This window comes from Lissotriton helveticus, chromosome 2_2 (assembly GCF_964261635.1).
Source record: "Lissotriton helveticus chromosome 2_2, aLisHel1.1, whole genome shotgun sequence".
Taxonomy (NCBI): domain Eukaryota; kingdom Metazoa; phylum Chordata; class Amphibia; order Caudata; family Salamandridae; genus Lissotriton; species Lissotriton helveticus.
This window is the reverse complement of record NC_136060.1, coordinates 247123502-247147745: the sequence shown is the minus strand read 5'-3', so window position 1 is coordinate 247147745 and position 24244 is coordinate 247123502. Positions and strand designations below refer to the sequence as shown.

Below are 24244 nucleotides of genomic sequence, written 5' to 3'. Positions count from 1 at the left end.
AGCGACATCAAAAGCAGGATTGCCAAAGTTGAAGAAACCATCAAAGAGCGCAAAGCAGGAAAATTCCAACGGGACAGGAAAGATTACCTGTCAGGGCGCATATACACATTTGCGCGGAAATTCGATAACATCCGCCGACAGCAGTTATCAGTAACTGCAATAAACCAACAAACAGCGCAAATGCCAAGCGAATCAGAACTGAGTTCGCAAAGTGGGTCTGACACAGAGGGAACGAATGTAACACACCAAATCCCGACACCAGTGCAAGGGTTGCTTTTATAAAAGGGCAGCAAATGTGTCTGATAGATTATATGTTTTTGCAGGCTTGGAGCTTTAATCTAGTCAAACACTTTCAAGTAGTAGGGGTGGAAGGTAGTGATCATTACCCACTGTTGATGAAATTATATGCAAAAAGGGTGCCTCGGAGACAAAAAGCCATACAAGTAGAATGGGGTAAACCCAGGTTAGTAAGCAAGGAAAAATTAGATACAAATAATAAGCCTTGGTTTGATGAGGATTGTCACAAAGCAAAAGCCAGCATTAGGCAAAAGGAAATAAGTTTCAGGGGGAGACCCAATGATGATCTGTTGCCTAGCCTTCAGAAATTGAGGACAAAGTATAAGGCACTTATTAGAGATAAAAAAAAGAACTTATAAGGATAGATGCTGGGTGAAGTTACTTGAGGTTATCGGAGAAAAAAATGTGAAAGGCTTCTGGAAACTAGTACAAGAGAGCACTGGTAAAGTAGTAGGGTCTTTACAGTGCTCGGTGCCGGAGGATCAGTGGGTGGATTACCTGGAGGAAATATAAGAGAAATGGCCAAGAGTGGAGGAAGTAGAAGGGTGTGTGCATGTACCATAAACTCAGCAATGTCCTGCTCTTTGATCTCTATCTTGACCAGCTAAAGGGCAAAAACTGTTTTGGCAAGGTCAGCTTCAGGCGGCAGTGTTAGTTCACTTCAGGTCAAACAGGAGTCAGCTAAAGTCATCGGCCTATGTGAGGGCAACCACAAAATGGCTGCCATGCACAAAATGGAACCCAAGGGTTCAGAACGAAATCTTCAAATACACAGTGAATCCATCGGTGTAACATGACAAAAACACTCATACTTGCTGAGCTCACTGTTTACGGTTCGCTGTTACCAAAATCGTAACAGAACCACGACCTTTATGGCCTAGGTTCAGAATTCACGGAACCTCAAAAGAAAATTAAACATGTTTAAAGAATATTGTCAAATTAAAAAACTAGTTGTGAACATGGAAAAGACCAAAATCCTGTGTTTTGGAAGAAGGAAAACAAAGTTCACCTGGTATCTGGACACAGAGATGCTGGAAAAAGTGACAGAATATAGATATCTGGGGACGTGGTTTGCGAGTAGACTCCATTGGAATACCTATCTAGATGCATTAAAAATGAGGCCTTCTGCTTCAGTGAATGGATTAAAAAGATTTAGTAGTGTATACGGAGAGAAATCTGATAGACCGTTGTTAAAGGCCTATCAAGCAATGGTCCCTCCACAATTTCTGTATGGAGCAGAGGTACTCTGTTTAAGTGGCAAAAATAGATGGGATAAAGAGGAGGGGAATATCCTAAAATGTTTGTTCTCGCTCCCAAGTTCGTCTATGGTACAGGCAGTAAGATTAGAATTGGGAACCACTGCATGGAGTATCATAGCCTGTATGTCTTTGTTACGTTTCTGGCAGCGGCTGGGTCTGGGTGAGGACCAAAAAGTCTCACAGTGGTGTAAAAATGAAATTGCCACAGTGAGTTGACCTGGGCAAAAGAGACGAGAGCCTCAATTAATGAAGCCTATGGTGTGTTAAATCTAAAGTGGGGCCCCCAGTCCCTTGAACCTACGCTAGGTAAGAAAGTTCTTTGGATTTTGGAATTGGAAGTGTCTCGAACCCTTGACCAAGAGTATCTATCACAGAAAAGTTCAGTCTCCCATATGGCCGTAGCATGGAAAAATGATCTACATTACCCGTTTATCGACAGGTTACCGAGCTGCCAGCTAAGGCGTGAAGTGCTACGATTGAGAATTGGGGTAAACCCTTGTCATATGAACAAAGGGGTAAAACATTTTATGATTAACAGCAATGGAAAATGCACTTGCACTTTAGGTACTACTGGTGGTATTTTACATATACTGTTAGACTGTGCATGGACGTTAGATATACGAAGAGAGATTTTAGGCCCAATTTTGAAAAAATATGATATTAAAAATAGGACGCAAGCTGTAAATCTCCTAGTGGGAATGATGCATTTAGATATAGCCTGTGCCACTGGTAAATACCTAAAGAAAGTTAAAGATTTCCTTAAATGTAAAGAGGACGGTTGACGTATAGATCTTTTAAGTGTTAGGGTGCATGAGGTATCTATGAATAGAAGCAGGGTGTAAGACATATTTGAAGTTCGATGTGACCAAAGGAAGGATAGCTTGATTTTAAAAGTAAATTTTTAACATATTTATCTCTTGTTTTTAAGTATATGTGAACTATAAGCTTAAGAAATGTACTGTATATTTTATGGTTATAATCAGCTAATTTTATCGCTTGCTATGCTGCTTAGTGTATACTTTTATGGTTAAAAAACCGAATAAAGTTTTATTGACTGACTATTGACTCATCTGGAATCCAAAGATAACTCTGACACTGCCAGACTGGTGGATTACTTAGAGGCCTTCAACCTCAGCCAGATTGTAAAAGAACCGACCCATTTGGCAGGGCACACGCTAGACGGGATCTTTACAAGCAGCGCCAACATCATTCTTTCTAGTTTGACGGCTCTTTCATGGACAGACCATAAACCTATATACTTTGGTCTCAAAGTGGAACAGCCACACTCTGATACACAAGTTAAAAGTTAAACAAGTTAAAAGTTAAAAGTTAAACACAGCCACACAAACTGCTATAAGTACACCTTTTTCAAAAAGACAATCATCAAGGGAAAGTAGTACAAAATACATTCACTTACCAAGCACAAGCAACTACACAAACTGCAAAACCAGCAGTAACAGACCCACAACCTACAACAATCCAAACAGCAAAAGCCTGGAACAAGACAAAAATAGAGAAGAAAACAAAATTACTACCACATTTCACAAACATTATAAGCATTAAAAAAACAACACACAAATTTGCCCCCCAAATTTACATTCGCCCAGATGGGCCATCAAATAGGGCTTGGACAAATTGGGATTAGGTGAGGAAAACCATCAAAACACTGGTTAATTTTTTGAAAGTTTTTTACTGCCTGACCCCTTTGGTGCCTGTCGGTCTTTTGCTCCTAACAGTACCCCCATCACACGGGGGCATTAAGGACAAAAAAAGACCAACTGGCACCAAGGGAGGCGGCTAGTAAAAAACAACCACAAATATAACCATCATTGGAACCAAGCCTTGCCCAAGGGATCGCTTCGACACACTACAAATCTCAAATTCTAGGGCCTAGTGGGCCAAAAAACAGAAGAGAAAAGGGCCTATTCGCCCCCAGGGGGTAGGGGTGAAGCAGAAAAACATTCCCAAAACAAGTTCCCTCTAAGAAGCAAACCTTGCCCAAGGGGTAGCCGCCATAACAAAAAAAAAAATCCCTGGTGCCTAGTGGCATTTTCTGCCCCCCCCCCGCCCCTGGGGGCAAAACGGGCAAAAAAACTGGCCTATTTGCCCCAAGGGGGGCAGGAATTCATAAACAGAACTACTAGCCACCAGGAAGCGACCCTTCCCCAAGGGGTCGCGTCCAAAACATATACATTGCCCCAAAACTAATCCCTGGTGCTAGTGGGGAATTTCTGCCCCCCCCAGGAGGCAAAACGGCCGAAAAAACAGGCCAATTTGGGGGCAGAAATTCAAAAAAATTATCACAGCCCACCTGGAAGCGACCCTTGCCCAAGGGGTCGCTTCCTAAAAACTAAATTTAAATACCCTGGTGCTAGTGGGCATTTTATGCCCCCCCCCCCCGGGGCAAAACGGCAAAAAAAGGGCCGATTTGCCCCCAGGGGGAACAGAAAATCAACAACAAAATCATGGCCACCTGGACGCGACTCTTACCCAAGGGGTCGCTTCCCAAAACAAATATTGCCCTATAAAAAAATCCCTGGTGTCAGTGGGGCATTTCTGCCCCCCCTGGGAGCAAAACGGCCAAAGAAACGGGCCGATTTGCCCCCAGGGGGGGCAGAAAATCAAAAATGTTATTGCTGCCCACCAGGAAGCGACCCTTGCCCAAGGGGTCGCTTCCAAAAAGCTAAATTTAAAATCCCTGGTGCTAGTGGGGGCATTTCCGCCGCACGATCGCGACGCTGTGCGCGATCGTGAGGCAGAAATGCCCTGCAAAGAGACATCAGGGGAGAGGAAAATCTCTTTCCTCTCCCCTGATGCCTCTTTGCGGTCCCAAACCCCCGCCGGACTCCAAAAACCTACCTTGTTCCCAGGCGCGCAGGAAGCAAATGGCTTCCCGAGCGCCTGGGAATCACTGATGATGTCAGTGCGCGCTGTGCGCGCTGACGTCATCAGGGATTCCCATGGGGAGGGGCGGGGGCGGCAGCGGAAACTCTTCCGCTGCCATCCCGGTACTTTGGAACAAGATCGGAGACCCTCGGGGAGCGCCAGCGCTTCCCCCAAGGGTGGGGATCATGACGAGCTGGGCTCGTCATCAGCGCACGACCGGTGTGCGCCATGACGAGCCCAGCTCGTCATCAGCCCCGAAGGGGTTAAACTGGCTTAAGATCAACCAGCTGAAGTGCAATCCTGACAAAACTGAAGTTTTTTTCTTTAGTAATACAGAAACGCCTGATGGGAGCTCTTGGTGGCCAAAAGATCTGCCCCCGCCCACAGGAAAGGTAAAAGTCAAAAACTTAGGAATTGTCATAGACAAGACATCATGGGCTTTCAAATCCAAAATCTAACTGGCGCTTACTTTAGCTTACTCCGGATGCTAAATAAAATCCTGCCAGTGTTACCACTTGAAAGCAGAAAGGGCATGATGCAGGCTCTGGTGACATCAAAGCTTGATTATGTCAAAAGCTTGCACCTCGGTCTTCCCAAATCCTTTATCCAGCGCCCACAAGTGGTACAAAATGCGGCAGCCACAGCCATCCTGAGACGTAAACCCAGATCTAGTATGACCCCTATTCTTAAGTCTCTACACTGGCTCCGCATAAAAGAACGGATCGACTTCAAAGTGATGACCAACTTCTTTAAAGCTTTCCCCGGCTTAGGAGCCGGCTACCTAAATAAGCGCGCTAAGCGCTACACAACATCTAGACCCTTAAGACCTTTCATTGTCAACCTGGCCATCATGCCTTAAATATGCCGGGCCTGCACTGGAGGCAGATCCCTCGGCTTTCTAGGCACAAAATTGTGGAATAGCCTCCCTGAGTCTCTGAGAATAACCACAGACCTACTCTCTTTCAGGAAGAACTTAAAAACCTGGCTTTTTAATAACTGATGGGTCTTTTACGCACGTTTTCCTCCCACTGTCACGCACCAGGACACTCTAGTCTGAATAGCTGCTCGCTTTATTAAATACACTATTTCATTTAATTAGGTCCCTGACAGTGCAAAAGAGCACTCGTTAAAATTCTAAGGGCCTTATTTATGAGGCCTTGCTACACTTTAATGCTGCCGGTGCGTCACTTTTTGTGACGCACTGGCAGCGTAACAAATGTGCCATGTTGCGCCCTATTTACAAAGTGATGCATCTAGGCAGATGCATCACTTTGTAAACCCCTGCACCACATTATACTTGCACCAGGTATAATATATGCAGGGTGGGTGTTGCCCCGCAGAAAGCATCGTAGAAGTAGCCCATTGAAATCTAAGAGAAAACAGTGCGCCATTGCATCAATATCTTACACCTGCCTCACAGCAGGTGTAAGACGGATGCAGGCAAGCCCCATGTAAAAGGACACATTGTTGGAGTTGCGTCTATTTTCAGACACACCCCAGCAATGCATCACATTTGCGCCTACAGATATTCAGACATACTGACGTATCTGTAACTCCTTGCGACATGATGCGTCATATAGTAAATATGACGCATCCATCATGTCGCAAGGAGGGCGCATTAAAAAGCGACGCATCCCTGTTTTCACACAGCGATGCATCACTTCTCATAAATAAGGCCCTAAATGTGTTTTCATCTAATATTCAAGGTGAGTTATGTGTGTTTTCAATATTGTAACATAGCAGCAGCTCATGAATATTACTGCAAATAATCTCTGTGACGCCCTTCCATTTCTAATATGTTAGGCCTTGTTTTGATCCAAAAGAAACTTTTTTTATGTATATTGCATGAAAAATAAACACAACATTTCTCTGCAAAATGTCTGTTCTAGACTCTCACACATCAGGTACATAAAAATAAATGAAAGGAAAACAATATTTAAAACAATCTGTTTAAGCAACATTCAAGGTCATTAGGGTAAAACTCTGGAGAACGGAGCTGACTGTCAGGGGGCCCCTGATGGGGCCCTGGGCCAGAGCCCACTTTGCCCATGCATTAAAACGTCTCTGGTGTCACTCAAATACTAGCCGTCTTGCTGTACCAGTGGCCCTACCTCGCTTATTATAGTATCACTCACATACTCCCAGAAGCAATTTCATACCTCTCACATATTAGTTCTCTAGCCAGACCTAAAACTGCTTGATTAGTGTGATTGCAAGCAGTCTTGGCAGGTCTTTTCCGCCCTCAGTCGGTAGTTGCATCCCACAACAGACACACACATTGGCAAAGTCACTTGGTCTGGTCTGCATTTTCGGTTATCAGAAGGAGTTATTGTCATTATCAATGCTTGCCTTTTTAATGGTAATACTACTTGTAATGGCCAGGTAGAATGTTCATCGTGCTGTCTCATTAAAAGCTCCATTTAATTTACTTAATAGAAAGCAATTCGTTTTAGTCTGCACAATCGAGTTATAACTAATTTGTAATCTAAAATAAAATACTTATTGGAGAATGCAAACCTTCTCGGGAAAAACAAAGATTTATTTTTACAAAGTAAGAGGTGTGTTCAGATATGCATACATGTTGATTATCTCGGTTTCTGAATAATATTATATTTATCATGTGCTTTTTATTTTTAATTCTAGTTAAGCCTACACAGATCAGACATTAAAATTGAGTCTCTTAAAGAGGACGTCAAGGAGTTCTTGAAAACAGCAGGTCTGTATAAAAGTAATTAATATGTTGTACTTCGTTAACAAGTGTGTGCAAATTCAGCTTAAATTGTTACATTATCTAAGCTTACTTTAATAATTAGTTGGCAGAATATAAGATCTCTTCCATCCGTATCTGAAACCCCAAAATCAGTTTCAGATTTATGTCAGCTAGATAGTACTTAGATTCCTGTCAAATGTTATAATGCTAGAAAAAGTTGCCAATTTCATAGAGTGAAAAAATTTAAAGATTTCCTGAAACTTTGCTTTACGCAGTCTTGTGTACTGTTTGGTTCTAGAAGGCTGGTTCAAGCAGAACAATGTCTTGCATGCTGCCAGTATCTCATGTGACTTTGTTTTACACAGACATTCTCCTGCATGGCATTGTCATTTGACAATGGAGGGTAGAGTAGAGGGACACGAGCATCAGGGGTAGAGGCAAGGGTAACACACGGACCACTGAGGGCTAGTTTGAGGGGCAAGGGCAGCACATGAACAACGGAGGACAGGCGGGAGGGGCTGAGTGGTGAGAGGAGATAAAAACCAATGTTCTAAAAACAAAAAATACTGGCATGCCATAGTTATTGTTCAGTGAGCTAACTGTAATTTGCTCCCCGCAAAGCACTGTTTGACCTCACATATTACATCACTCATGACATGTAAAATGACATCATTATTAACGTCACTGATGATATCACTAAAGACATTGGCCAATGAATGTGACTTTGGGTTTTCTCTTTCCATACTCAAAGGTATTCAGCGAGCTACACCTAGACCCAATGTATCATGTCTGTAGTGCTACTAGGTATAACCTTTCACATCATGCAGGACATGAAGCTTCTCTGTGAAATCACCCACATTTAGTTGATATTATGATTTTTTACTAGTATTTAGTTGCGTAAGATAGCTCATTTATGCATCAATGCAATCAGCAATTTATTAAACCTTGAATACCATTCAAAAGAGTGTTTGTTCATTATTTACCTTAATGAGATGTACCTATTAAATACCTCATCTGACATGGAATTTTAAGTCAAAGGCTATACGTCTATGCATTGTCCACTGATAAGGCATGGACAAGCAGGTCCTATGCACAACCCTCCATGGTTTATAAAAATAACGTACACATATTCATGAATTGAGCAGAATGTTGTACACCATTAATTAGAACAAGACTTACCATTATACTGCATCTTGACCTGTTTGTACGCGAGTCACCTATATATTATACATTCTTCAACAATGTGTAATGTCTCAAAAGTTTCACTGAACTTCTGGAAATAAATATCTGCACCGTATAAAAATCCAGTTTATATAGAAATTGATGATAGCATGATAATCTTCAACATAGGCATGCGCAAAGAAATCAACAGGTGAATAATAAATTCCAAGAATAAGCTTTAGTTTTTCTCACAAATTTTGGCAACAGGACTTTGATTAAAGCCACAAACTATTTGTAACATACATCTTTGTTAGAAATTGTGTCTCTAGTTGGAAGAGGTTTGCACCCTGCCCAAGTAGTAAAAAAAATGCTATTCAGGGTAAGTCAGGTAAACTATCTAAATTAACCTGTGCTCACTATTAGAAACGGAGTCTCTAGTTGGCAGTGGTCTGCACCCTGTCCAAGTAGAGACCCTCACTCTAGTCAGGGTAAGTTACACCCTCAGAATAACTCTTGCTCAACCCCTTGGTAGTTAAGCAAAAGCGGTCAGGCTTCTTTCAGAGATACTGTGTAAAGTATTTGTATACACACACACAGTAACATGGTGAAAAGACCACAAAAGGACTCACCATCAGTTTAGAGAAAAAAATATATTTATCTTATTAAAACAAGACCCAAACAACAAAAATCAGCATACAAAACTCAAGCTACGAATTGTCAAAGGTAAATAAAGTTATAGTTCTTTAGAAATCAAGGGTTGCACTCGACCACAACAAAGTACCTTAGATGCGTTACAATTCAAAGACAATGCGTGGCGTAGGGGAGGTGAGGCATCAAAAAGGCAGGTGATATGACGTTCCTTACTGCTATGCAGGTTGGTGGCATGTTGGAGCTCGGGGACAGTGCATTTTTCAGAGGAAGTGATGCGTTCCTGTAGGTAGTGATGCTTCAGTTCCTTAAGGTAGTGCAGAGTTCTTTTAGTCACTAACGCCTGGTGGCAACGCGTGACACTGGGAAGGTGATGCCTTGGACAAATACCTCAGTTCCTTACTGGGTGCTGTCGGTGATGAAATTGGCACCCAGAGACTAGGCGTCGGTGATGCATCGAAAGTCAAGTTGAGCTGCGTCAAATCCACAGCTGTGAAGCAGGCATGGCATGGGAGTCTGGGCGGTGCATCCTGGACTTTGGTGATGAGGTGCTCGAGACTCACACAGCAGGTGTTCTTCAGTGGCATTGCGGCCAAAACTCTGGCCATGCTCGTTGCGTCGAGTGGAGACCATGCTTCGGTGCCGGCAGCGGTGATGTGTCGAGTTTTGCAAATGTTTCCAATCCAAGGGAAGTCTACTTTCTTTATTCTAAAGCGTCTAGAATAGTGAATCCTATCTTCATATCTGACCTCTCAATCAAACTTTAATTTCATGGAACGATTCCCTCTTCAAATTATCCAACTTTCGACTGCCAAATGCCAATGTGTATTAGCCAAGCGCCAGTGCGTTCACAGAACGCGCTGGTATTTGGCAGCCAAAGGTTGGATAATTATAGTGTTGTAGAGACTTAGGAGTAAAGAAAGGAGAATCTCCTTGTATTCAAAACAAGTAACAATGTGTCACAGATTTGTGTTCTGGATGTTGGAATGTTTAAGGGAAGAATTCATATGAGTGCTCATGTGTTCTGAGTCCTGAGGACAACCAATACATTTTAAGGGTTAAAAACGCGTCAACAGTTTTTCTAAGCAACGAGTGCATTGAAAACAGTGGACATTGGTGCTCAGGGGTGTAATTGATTAAAATATTGTATTAGTATGAATAAAATATTGTAGTAGTACCATGCTTCTAAATCTTCCTTTTAGCACGGTTCGGTTGTAAAGTCCAATAGGTAGGAGCTTCAAATGTATAATATAATAAATAAGCTTCTTTAGGGCAAGGTGAAGCCAGAACTTGGGCACGGTTTTTCTATTCATGTGTTTTAAAAAAAATGTTTTATATTTGTCATGATGTTTTATGTATTGTGTATGAGGTACATGTGTTAAGCATTTTATGTTTATTGTATGGCATGTATATTCTGTGTATGATTACACAATCCAGAGTACGACTATTTTTTGTAGAAAAAAACATCTGAAGTATTTGAAGTAGATTCATGAAAAAAACTAAATAAATGGTGATCACTGTAATTTGGTTGTGTAATCAGGGATTCAAGTCAGATTATGTGAATGTTAGTCAGTATTGGCAATTGGGTTGTAGCATTCTAAAAGTGACATTTTCAGATCTGCAATTTAATCACCAACTTTACTAAAGATGTATTATTTATTTGTGAGTCCAGAGACACCAAACCCCAATTGGAAGATATATTTGTAAGCTGTTACAAGGCAGGTCCAAAGCTAACCTATGGGCGAGATAGGCCTTGATGTACTGAAAAATTAAATTGCCAGTGTCTCACTACCAGGTCTTGAAAAACTCACCAGTACATGTTCTACATTTTAAATACACTTAACACTTCCCATGAGGCTGCCTTGGGCCCAACATAGGGGTGTCTTACATGTAATAAAAGGGAAGGTTTGGGCCTAGCAAGTGTGTGCACTTGCCAGGTCGAAATGACATTTTAAAACTGCACACACAGACACTGCAGTGGCAGGTTATGGACTTGTTTTCAGGGCTACGTAGGTGGGTGGCACAAGCAGTGCTACGAGCCCACTAGTAGTATTTGACTTACAGACCCTGGGCACACACAATGCACTGTACTAGGGTCATACTAGCAAATGAAATAGGCCAATCAAAGGGGAAAACAATTAACATCACATTTCAGACCGGGAGAACTTGCACTTTAGCACTGTTTAGCAGTAAATGAATAAATACATTGATGAAATGACTTGGAGAACAGTGATTATCCAGAGGCGTCTTGGCGCTATAAGACTTGGGGCCATATGTATCCCAAATTTTTTTTGCGATTCTCAAATTGCGATTTTTAGCAAATGGCAATTAAAGAATCTCAAAATGCAATGTATGTAGAATTTGCAAAAAATTTAGTGAATCCTACATATTCCTTACTTGCGAATTGCAAATTGAGATTCGCAAATAAGGAATTCCTTCCCATTCATTCCTATGGGCTAGGAGGCCCATAGGAATGAATGGGAAGACATTCTCAATTTGCGATTCAAAATTAGAGAATCGCAAATTGAGAATGCAATTTCAAGGGTGCCAGGGTCTCAAAAGGACACCCTGTTACACCCCTGAAATATGTATGTGTGCGCATGTGGAGCACATACCACATGGCACTTTGAAAAATGCAAAAAAGTGAATTTTTCAAAGAAATCGCAAATTACCACCAACTTGAAGTTGGTGCTAATTTACGATTCCTTAAGGCCAAATCGCACTTTTTCTGTGCTTCTTACATTGCATGTGAGGAATCGCAATTTGCAATTACTTAAATGCAATTGCAAAATAGGGAATCGGAAATTTTGCGATTCCTTATTTTGCGAGTGGTTTTCTTTCTCATACTTTGTAAACAGCTAAATTCTGCGAATTTTAGCGTTTGCGATCGCAATTCAGCTTGATACATATGCCCCTTGGAGCAGTAAATCCTCGTTTGTCAGTTTGATGTAGAACCACATTTTCAGCGATTTCCTAAATATGGATAGAGAGGCAGCTGCATTCAGACTATAAGGGAGTCGATTCCAGTGTAGCGCCATAGACCTGAAAAAACTTCTGCCACCCAAGATGATTGTTTGTACGATGGCACCACTAAGTGCATAGCAGAGCTAGAACGGAGAGTCCTCTTGCCACATACCACCTCAGGCTTTTCTCGAAATATATTATAACGTGCCCATAGTCTTAAAACCAGCAAACAAATGTCAGCAGACAATCAAAAACAGGAGGCAAAAAGACAAGTGAAACAATGCCAAAAGATGCTAGGTCCAACACTTACCTTCTGATAGCTTGTGTTAGAAGCCTGAATTCCTGCGCGCACCTTTGTTGTCAAGTGTGCTACTCTGCCCCCCTGCTCCCACGTTAGGCCAAGAAAGGACACCGTCCGAGACAGCCCTGCTCACCCCTGCTCACCCCCATAGTAGCTTGAGCAGCCAGGCTTATCTCCAAGGCACGTGTTCAGTATGTGCAACCACGCCCACAGCAATCCCAATGATGTCACCACAAATGGACTCCACACGAGTTTGTATAAAACAAGTACACTTTATGTAAAAAGATGTACAAAATGACCACACGATACAACTCTCACATATATGTACACTGGGTAATATTGTTTCCGGTGGGATGGGCGGTCCTAATCCCCAACCACCGCATCTAACTAACAGTTACGCTGACTTTTAACTGTTCTCAACAGATTAGGTACGTCGTTTCACTAGATTCACACATATTGCAAATTACAAGGAATACTGCTATACTTAACAATGGGTTCCTGTACAGTACCACAGTGAAACAATGCAATGCCTAGCGTCAAGTCTGTGTATATAATATATTGACATTCATAACAAGCAACAGGGAAGAAAAGTACAAAAAAGACCTACAAATTTATTAAAAAAACCTTTGTTCTTTTTAATGGTATTTCTTTTAAAATCATATATTGTATGTATCAAATTTACATAAACAATAACAAGATAAACAATTATTACATTACTAAAAAATTCGCCATACAATATTAAAAATAGGGGAGAGGGGGTGGCAATCAATACTTTCTCGACGCGCGTTTCGGCGTTTAAAGAAACGCCTTCTTCAGGAGCCACAATTTGTTTCTGAAATACATAATACAATCAACATGAGAAACGTACAATTACTTATTTATTTTCATAAAGAATTTTTTTTTAAAACGTTAAAAACATCACATAATTCAACAATATTAAAACTGTACATGAATCAATCTTCCCTGCTTGCTATAGCATTTAATATTTGCTGAACAAGTCACAAAACTTATTTATGTATATTTGAGCAGTTGTTATAAGCACCTAAATACGAGAGTTCCAACAACCATTACCATCTTTGGATTAAATGGTGTTAAATAATTCATATAAATTATTAAGGACCAGAACCAAAAAATATACATCAATATATGTCAATGACCACTCTTTAATACCAGCGCTGGTCTACTAACAGATGTATTATAAGAAAGAGATCGAAGATTGTAAATTTGATACATACAATATATGATTTTATATGATTTTAAAAGAAATACCATTAAAAAGAACAAAGGTTTTTTAATAAATTTGTAGGTCTTTTTTGTACTTTTCTTCCCTGTTGCTTGTTATGAATGTCAATATATTATATACACAGTCTATTTCCCTGTCTTATGAACTATCAATTTTGAACAGGGGGTCCTTGTTGTTCACACTATATGCATAGCGTCAAGATCATGTACTGAGTCACACAAGATAACGCAACTCGGTCCGCTACCAGCATTCCCTGTGCAAGAAAGGAATACAGCAATGCATCACACTGCAATTACGTACAGTGCAATAGGAAAACAATGCAATGCGTATCACCACCAGCATGCCCTGTGCACAGAAGGAATAAGGTAATGCGTCACAGTGCAATTCAGTAAAGTGCTGTAAACAATCAATGTAGTGAGCTACGCAATGATCCTGTATCCTGCAAGAGAAACATAACGTAGTGCGTAGTGCACTAACCCCTAAGTTCGTAAGCACTTCTGGTGTCAGACGTGGTTCAATAATTCGATAGTTCATTAGCAGCAAATATGCAAAGTGTTATACAACTGTTTTTAGAAGTGTGCGACCGGTTGCCCCCAACAGGGATCAACGATGACACCCAAGTTCCACTCCGGTCCTGGCCCCTGTATTGCCCTGTCCGGGACCAGCACGGACCGAGAGAGGCCGATAGAGTGTCCCTCCGGGCCTGCATCCCATCCCAGGTGACGATCCACTTTACCTGGGGAGCACGACCTCACTCTCCTCTCCTGCCGCAGCGGCTTGGCCTGACTCCAGAACATTGTCACCACAGGCAAGGCGCACTCGGGCCGGTAGTTCAGCTCCTGCAGTCCGGGCCGCCAACGTTTCTGCACAAACTCCTTCCACGAAGCCTTCCACATGACGCTGGTGCTACCTCACATTGCCTTCGAGGGCCCAATCACTTGGCCCTCCTCTCCAGCGCTGTTCGGACTTCTTCGCTCCCTGATGCTCACCACTCCCCGGTACTTCTCACCAGCACCTTCAGTTGCACCATTGACCCGCACCCCCGGTGCGTACGAGATTCACTCTGTCTCCTGGTGCACCCGGTCTTCCGGCACTCTTCACTAACGCCTGGGTCGCATCCACGACACGCACACTGCGCGTCTGAGTCTCACCTCTCCACCACATGCCGATCTGTGTGTCAAAGTCTCACTCCTCCTTATTGCCCACGATGTCCCGGCACTCTCCACCAGTGCCAGGACTGCACTGCAACTCGCACCCACTGCGCATCCCGAATCTCTGCTCTCTTCCTCGATGCCCACATTCCACAGGTGCTCCAACACCTGTAGCTGCACCAAGGCACGCACCCTGGGCGTCAAAGTCTTAATTTACTCTGGGTGCCCACAATCACCTTAGGCGCCACTTCGGAGGTCTCAGGCTGCCACAACACAGTCCCACTATCACGCCACTTGAGACTTCCTGGAAACTTTTATGTTCCTGTGTTTCTGAACAGGGAGCCAGTTCACCTCGGGCCCTTGGGGTACAGGACGCAGCACACAGCAAAGTCCTGCTCAGGAAGAAGGGGGGACACAACCCACTGCAGCGCCCCTTCAGTCTCTCCTCGGTCAAGAGCTACAAACTGCTCACAAGCCCCAGATCACGAAGCAAGGGTCAAGTGTCTGCCGCAGCCTATTCAGCAACTCTTCCTGAGGCAGAGGTTTCTTCCCGATCACGGACAGGTCAAAGCCGCCAGAGGCCCGACCAGTCCACTGCGTCTTCAAAGTGCTCCCAGCACTTCTCTGAACAATACTGAGACCGTTCTCAAAGACATCATCAACATGACCAAACCAAAGTCTTGGGGTTACATTTCTTCCATTTATACCCCTCATTGTCTTCGAAGTTTCCTTGTGCTCAGGGGTCCCCGGCCCCTCCCTAAATCAGTCTTGCGTATCTCCTCCCCAGTGTCACCGTCCTCTCTTTGATACTGGGTGCCTGGACCTTTAATCACTCAGAGGGAGATGGGCCACCTCGCAAAGCCTCTCATTGTCCCTGCTCCACGTGCAGGGCAACCTGGTGCCGTGTCCACCCCTCCACTGGGGCATGACCTCCCTCAGCCTTTCTCACCTCTCCCAGATCCAGGCAGGCAATTCACATTCTGCGAAGACACGCAAAAAGGTCTAAAGCACAAACTCTGCTATTTTCTCAGACAGCGGTTTCTGGACACAGAGCGACAAAACCATCTACCCAAAGGTGCGTTATGACGCTGTGAGTTCAGACATACCAAACTTCACTGTTGCATTTCAAATTCTTGGGAAACTAGGCTAACAATACTACACCCAGCCTCCCCCATTCTGTCGTATGGGCAGGATGGCCTTTCACCAAAGAAAATGAAATGGAGCATTTTTCACTGTCAGGGCCTAGCACCCACACTGGCCTCTGGCACAGGTCCTGTCTTTTACCTACACTGCACCCTGCCTAGGGGTTACCCAGGACTTCCTACATGGGTGCCCCATGTGTATGCCAAAAGGGAAAGTAAGGCCTGACAAGTGGTAGCACTTGTCAGGACAACATGCTAATTTAGCATAATGCGCGCAGGCCCTACACTGAAGGCCTGTGTTCCCTCTCTGCTCATTTCTATAGTACTAGCTCTGGCACACACAGTGAACATCACTTAGGTATCTTGCTAGTAAGGCAAACATACCAATCAGAGACAACCAAACACCACTACAATTTATACAGGGGAAATCTGTACTTGCACACTGATTAGCAGTGGCAAGTACCTACAGCATCTAAGTTCACAGCTCTCTGTCAGAAAAACGGACTTGGGGTAAAGCTAAAATTTTAAGTGAACTTTAGCCAAGAAGGTGAAGTCGAACAGCTTGGCACAGAGCTTAACTTAAGAGGCAAAGTATAAAGTGTTTGTGCACCACTTAAATTACAGTAACACAATGAAAACTTCACAAAAGACTCCACTCCAGTTTAGACAAATAGAGATTATTTATCTGAGTAAAACAAGACCAAAATGGCAAAAATGTAGAAGTCGAGATATGAATTTTTAAAGATTAAATGTGAAAACAGTGCTTAGAAGTCACTAGCAGTCAAAAAAGGTTACTTGAGATTGCAAGGGACCGGTATAAATCCGAAGTTCAGGCTGACCACCATAGAGGGTGGGCCAGCTACAGAACCTACGCAGGGTCCACTGAAAAAGTACCTTGTATGGAGCAAAGTGTCGACGTCTATACCACGATGCGTCGGTTCCGATTCACGCAGACGGGCCACTGTGTCATTGTCGAGCTTCGCAGACAATGTCAACAGATCAGCGCTGCGTCATCATCGAACCCCACAGGTATGACCTCGGATCGGTGCTGCATCATCATTGAACCTCATAGTCTGCATCCGGGTCGTCATCGATTCAGCAGTGCGCCGAAGAGCGATGCCTCGATTTTTCTCACGTAGTCAGCTTGATGTGCCGGTTTTCCAGAAAAACAGCTTCAGAACCTACCTCTGAGACTCCGGACTGAGGGGGCACCTCTTGCAAGGGCAGAGTCCAGCAGCAAAGTTGCAAGAAGTCTTTTGTGCCCCTGAGACATCAGAAAACAGGAGGCAAGCCCTTGTAGAATCTTGGGTTCCAGGATGTAAAGAGCTAGTCCAGTCCCTCTCACTCCCGGGCAAGAAGCATCAGGCCAACACAGCAGAGCAAGTTGCAAAGTGGCAGTCCCTCCTATAGCACACCAATCGGCAGCCCAACACAGCAATGCAGGTAGCAAAGTGCAGTCCCTGCTACAGCACAGCAGCTCTTCTTCCAAGCAGAATGTCCTTGTTTCCAGTAGAGTTTTGATTTGGCGGTGTCAGGGGTCCAGTACTTATACCCAAATGTGCCTTTGAAGAGGGGGGAGACATCAAAGAGGCCTTTGAAGATCCCTGCCTTTCATGCCCTGGCTCCAGACACGGTACAGAGGAATATGCAGCTCTTTGGGTGGGGGCAGGCACAGCCCTATGAAGGTGCACCTCAGGAAGGCTCATCAGCCTGGTGATGGGCCATCGGAATGCAAATGACACACCCCAGTTCCCTTTGTGTAACTGTCTAGAGGGAATGCACAAAAGCCCAGCTCTCACCCAACCCCGACGTGTATTCAGAGATGAGCAGAGGCACAAAATGGTTAAAGTAAGAAAATGGCAACTTTCTAAAAGTGGTATTTTCAGACTTACAATTTAAAATCCGACTCCATGTTAAGTTGTGATTTTAAATTGAGAGCGCAGAGACACCAGACAAAAAATTCCATCTGCTCCCAATTGGAAATTACACTTTAAAGGTGTTTAAGGCAAACCCAATGTTAACCTATTAGAGAGATAGGCCTTGCAATAGTGAAAAATGAATTAAAGAGTATTTCACTACTAGGACATGTAAAACTTAAAAGTGCATGCCCTACCTTTTAAATACACTGAACCCTGTCAACTGAGCTACCTAGACCTACCTTAGAGGTGACTTACATGTATAAAAAGGAAGGTTTGGGCCTGGCAAGTAGGTTAACTTTCCAGGTCGAAATGGAAGTTTAAAACTGCACACACAGGCTCTGCAGTGGTATGCCTGAGCCATGTTTAAAGGGCTACTGAGTGGGTGGCACAATCCGTGCTGCAATCCCACTAGTAGCATTTAATTTACAGGCCCTAGGCACATATAGTGCACTTTTCTAGGGACTTAAAGGTAAATTAAATATGACAATTGTGGATAAACAAATGTTACCATGTTTAAAGTATAGAGCAAAAGCACTTTAGCACTGGTTAGCAGTGGTGAAGTGCCCAGAATCCTAAAACCCCTAAGTAAATAGATAAGAACCAATACTCTGGGGGGAAAAATAATGCCCCGAATTATCCAATTGGATATATATAGCACACATTTTATTCTCAATTCAACAATAAAATATAGAAAATCAACCCCACTGGGGTAATCCTCAAAAAGTGTTAAAACTATGGAGCAAACAGGCAAAGAACATTAAGTGTCCATCAATAATGTACATAATAAAGGTAACTTATTCGCTGAACAAAACACTACTGCACCCAAGAGTCATATATACAAATTTATAGGGTCAGAGTGTTTTTAGGTCAACAACGTTTCGACCCATTTGTAATACAGGATCGTCATCAGGACAACAGAATTATATGCCTGATTACATAACTCATATACAGAAATTATCATAAGTTAACAGCCTGAAGTGAGTGGAGCCTTTGGGATTTTGTATTTCCCTTTCACCTAATGTCTTCGTTTTTTGTCTATTAGTTTATCAACCCTCCTAGAAATGTCTCTGATTTCTTGATATCCTGGGAGAAGAGTGCTTAAGAGATAGCTTTGCAATATTACAATTGCACACTTTTGGGGATTTTCTACGTGCATAATGACGTATTGACAGATAGAGGGGGGCAGTTTTTTAGTTGGAGTTTAGTTGGTTGAATCATTAGCTCATACCTTTCAGCTGGGTCTATGACAGTGATGCCCAAGAGTTGGGCGGGAAATGTGGAGTTGAATACCAAGCTTAGAATAAAGTCCCCCTTCAGCATTTTTTTAGGACAAGATTGTTTAATTACATTTCTCTTTGTCTGTGCCTCTGGCTTATAAATGTGGCAGCATTGCCTTGGAAGAAGTTTCTTGCTCTAAGAGTATGCTCCCTCAGCAGTCTAATGCAACAGCCTGTTATAAGACTCAGTTTGGTTCTCTTCCTCTGGAACTCATTTCTCAAACTCTCTCTTTGTAAATCAGGCTCCTCAGAAGATCCATGTCCTTCTGTTAAGATGGGTAAAATGATTGCACCAAAGTTTCAGCAACATTTTCACAGCTTGGTTTCTTCAGTTTACATTCCTTGTGGTTGGAAAAGAGTGAAAGTAGTACCTTTGCTTAAAAAAAACCTCTGCCAATCCAGAAGTATTGTCTAACTTCCATCTGATATCCCTTCTGCCAGCTGCTTCTAAAATTTTAGAAACATTAGTAAATATTCAGCTGACAGCATATTTGGAAGCAACTCTCTTCTGCACTATTTGCAGTTTGGCTTTCGCCAAGGCCATGGTACTGAGACAGCTCTTCTCGAGATCACAGAAATGTTTGCACTCACACTGGATAAAAGGGTTAGTGGTGTTCTCATCCTGTTAGATTTGTCTGAGGTGGTTTATGTGGTCTACCATGTATCCTACTACAACGTCTTTGGGAGGTTGGTATCGGCGTTAAGGTTTGGGGATGGCTCAAACCATTACTTGAAGAAAGAGAACTACATGTATGGCTGGCCCCCTACCAATCAGCATCAAACAGATTGTTATTTAGAGCTCCTAGGTTTCCTCACTTAGTACTACAGCATTTAATATTTACATAGTTCCTCTCAGCAAGTTGATTGAATCTTTTGGCTTTAGAAATATTTCATATGCAATGACATGCAGCTTCTTCTAACAATAGATGCCTCTTCCACTTTTCCAGTGGTGGCGCAAAAATTTGGCCTCATAGACACCATGCTTTGGCTGAGAGAGAACCATTTGCTAGGCAGTGAGGATAAAACTGAGATCCTCTTGTTTGGCGAAATAAAATAAGAATGGTTGCTTATCTGCTGGGCCCAGGATCTGCCTACCCCTCCAAAGCCTGCTTCTTCAGTGAGTAATACAGGAATACATATTGTTATATTCCATATAAGTTCAATAATATAGGCCTTAGTAAACTTGTTACCCATCACCTATATTCTCTCCCTACATTACACTTGGCACGGTTTACAGGGACTGACCTTTTACCTAGATATTACACTGCATTCAGAACACGGGTTTTCCCTAGTTCGAAATCTCATACATTATGCATGAGGGTTCTTGGACGCACAGCAGGACTGTATAAAATCTATGTATAAAGTTCATCCCAACGTCATGCTTAGGCTGACACAGTAACACAGCAAGGTAGGACCCCTGGGGAGACATATGGGTATATACATCACATCTTGCTAAGATAGTTAGGGGAGACTGAGACTTCTCGGCCGACACACTGACCAGAGACGTTGAAGTTCCTGCATGCAGACGCTCCGGCTTGCAGTGGTCTAAAATCCCTCGCAGGGTGTCCAACTTGAGACCAGGACGGGGTCCCACACTCTCACTTAAGGTAAAGGGGTTGACTAGATCATAGAGGAATTCTTGGCTTAACACCTACGCCCATGCTAGGTACATCTAGATAGGGAGGCATCGTAGGAGTACGCATCTTATATCATGTGTTTTATATACTTGAATATATCCATGATTTTAATAAGATGGTAGAATGATACCATCCTTTTACTTTCATAGTACTGTTAATCATTTACATCTTATACTGTCTAAAGGTTGTTGCAGCACATCTATTCTAAACCAGAATAACAACTGTTCAATAAATGATTATTGAAAACTCCCAGCATGTTTTTATTTGGTGTATCTCTCTGAGACAAACTAGGTAAGCACGAGTGACTGAGCGAAAACTAGTATATTGTTTCCATTGTCCTGAGGGATCACGTTTTTCATGTTCTGAGGTTGCCAAAAACGATTCCCTCCTTGGTAAGAGGAGATAATAGTGGCACTGTGAGCTAGCTAATACAGAAAGGCCAGCATACCCGGTGGGGGTGATCAGAGTTCGTCTGACACCAATCCTACAGTGTATGTTGTCTAAGCGCTCATATCCTGTATATTTTCTATAGGACCTACACAACAATATAGATGATAAATTGTCTTTTATTCCACAAATTAATACTGTTGCTGACTCCTGCTTCTCCCTCTTGAGATCATTACAGAAATTTCTGGATCTCTTGCCTACTACGTCTCGTAAAAACGTGGTGCATATGCTGATCATGCCAAGATTGGACAATACCAATGGGCTGCAGCTCAGTCTTTCTGATAGGATGATCAACAAACTCCATATAGGGCAAAATGTGTCTGCCTGCCTGATCCTTGGTATTCCACAGAGAGCCCATATCTCTCTTCATCTACAGGAGCTATATTGGCTTCCAGCCAAGAAGAGGATTCCATTTCAAACTCTGGTCATCCTTTATCTGACCTTCCTTCAAAAGGGCCAGCAATATCTGAATTTTAGACTCTAGCACTATATGCTGCAAAGAAACTTGCACTCCACCTCTGCCTTGCTGGTCACCATCCCCAGATTTCACTGAGTAAGTGTTAGCTGGCAGTGCTTGGAACCAGCTCCAGCTCTCGCTTTGTAGGATTCTTCAGGTGTTGTCTTTTCACAAGGCTGTTAAACCCCACCTTTTTGCATCTTATTTGGCAGGCCTCTTAGTGCGACTGTTCTTCTTACCTTCCAATTTTTAGCAATGGAACATTTTCCCAAGTTAATTTATTCATTAATTTATTCATTCATCCATACAGGGCATCCAGCGCAATGCTGAGCATTCATGCCCCTTGAGCCTTGCTGTTTTTTTCATGCACTCGGCCACCTAGAGGTTGTTAATTGAGGTAGTCTGAGTACTAGGCAAGAAGGGTGGTAGCAATGTAGCAGAATAGCAGGACGCTTTGCTGGTCAAAAGATGCCATACTTGGACTTTTACCTCATCTATCTGGTAAACATCATAGGTTCAAAGGAAAGGGGGCGTGGACGAGCTATGTATATCAGCCCAATCCAAGATGGTAGTTAACCAATGGAATATTAATTGAGGTTCTCAATCCAAGATGAGGTTGAATTCTTCCTGTGATATTAGCTGCTATCAATGTTATATATTAAGAGCCTCAACAACTTTGTTCACTATTTTTCATTTCTTTCTTCACCCCTTTGCTTATATTTTTGTCACAGACTTTTGCTTCTTTCTTTACAAGCATCCTCTGAAATCCTTTGCCTGGATTTGTTTCTTGGATCTTTCTTCCTCCCTGATTATTTTGGTGCATAGCTGTTATTTTTCAAATTTCATTTTTCATCTATAGCCAAGTGCTCAAAATTGCAAAGATGTGTTTTCCCTTTTATGGGTTTTTACTCCTATCTTTGACCTAATAAGCAGACACTTAACATCATTCATGAATCCTATTCTTTGCCGTGAACACCATGGCTACTGGGAAAAGGTGCTCTTTCTTAAAGCAGCCCATAAGGCCACTAAACAAGCCTTCTCAGTATTTAGTAGATGACTGATTATGACACCAGCAACTCCTTAGGTTTGGACATTCTATGGATCCTTCACAGGACCTAGCACAAGAATTTCAACAACTGAACCTAGAATTTGTTTCTGAAACAGATCCTGTACTCACAGTTTATAGCTAGCCTAATGGTCTCTTCTAGTCCCCATATTTTTGAAGTTATGAAACTGTTTGGATTCTCCTACTTTACATTTTCTTCTTCTCCCAGAAGGTTTTGTCAAGATCCAAGTCATGGTAGGCTACCTTATTAGTTACCGTACTGGTTCAGCGCTAGATTTGACATTGCCTATGGTAACTAGTTAGGATCATTGTCTCCAGTATATTTTCTTGATAGCTTTCAAGAAGATGCTTGAATATCCTGATTTAGAGTATTCAGCTGTGGAAGCACTGTGTGACGTACTACAAAGTACAATGAATGTATTGACTTATGTGACTCGTTTTCATCAATTGGCAGCTTAAATTACCTAGGTAGGAAGAACTCAGATGATTTTATTTCAAAGTTGTTTAAAGGAAGACATAAATTGCAAATGTGTTTGATGCTGCTGACTGAACATAATTTAGAAGAGTGAATAAAGTCGAGCAGGAAGTCCCAAGAAAGCTATGCTATTATCTCGTGAGTTTCCTACTCTAATCAGTCAGAAAGTCCAGGGGACCCATTGACGAAACCAGCCTATGCATTTTCCCTTGTCTCGAAATGAAAACTTTGTAATACTGAATTGTGTCTCTCTCAAGCCGAAGCATGGCATGTGATTTATACCTTTGCTAAATGCCCTTTAAGGAATGTTGTAAGAACCCAATCCTCTTCTGAGAAGCATTGGCTAACTTATACTGTATCTTCCATGAATCAAGTTGATCATATTCTATTCTTCCTATCTGTTCCTAAAAAGAAGAAGGAACTGTTGGTAATCCTCAGCATTGTTGGATTGTGGTACTTGTGGCGTGTTCATTGACAAGGACTGGGCTAATAGAAATCATATTTCCAAGAGCTTTAAAAAGACTTCTGAAGTGAGCCAAAACTGTTGATTTCTCACAATTAACAAGAGGACTCTTCCCCTTTGTAATTTGTTTTAGGGATCATACTGAAGTTTTGTGTTTTTTATATCATTGTCTCTGCCAATTACGTGTAATTTGTAGAACTCCTTGACAGGAGAGGCATAGTCTGTATGTTAATTGAACTGCTCGAACCATATCTTTGTCTTTACTGTATTGTCATGAACACTATACCTCTGTAAGCTATGCGATAAAAGTCACCACATACGGCTTAATAGTCTTTAACATTTCTTCAGTACCATTTCAACCATGTTTTCCATCAGTATCTGATCAACCTGAAGTCTTTTCCTTTATGCCTCAAATGGAGTTTGATGGCGCCCTTATTTTTTCTATACTATACAAGAAAGATCAAGCTCTTCATCCATGTAATGTTTATATATAATTAAATAAGATTATGATCAAGGATGGATATCCCTTGAATTTTACTAAGAACATTCTGAAATTAGTCCAAGTAGCACAAGCTGTTACTAATCTTGATTTAAGGGGACCATATCATCTACCATGAATAAAGGAAGGGGATGAGTAGAAAACAGTCTCCTGCATACAATTTGGGCATTTGGAATGTTGTGTAATGCTGTTTGTATTGTGAACTCTACTTACATTTTTCAAGTGTTTATGTATTTAGTATT

At 42.3% G+C, this 24244-nt stretch overlaps 1 protein-coding gene across 2 annotated transcripts in view; it reads left to right on the top strand.

Annotated features, from left to right (window-relative positions):
- Positions 1-24244, top strand: part of TBC1D19 (TBC1 domain family member 19) — a 1159927-nt gene that overhangs the window by 128000 nt on the left and 1007683 nt on the right. For both annotated transcript variants that reach the window (XM_078678973.1, XM_078678974.1), the window contains exon 2: positions 7086-7158. In XM_078678973.1, coding sequence (XP_078535099.1) covers positions 7086-7158 — 73 coding nt within the window. The remainder of the gene's footprint in view (positions 1-7085; positions 7159-24244) is intronic.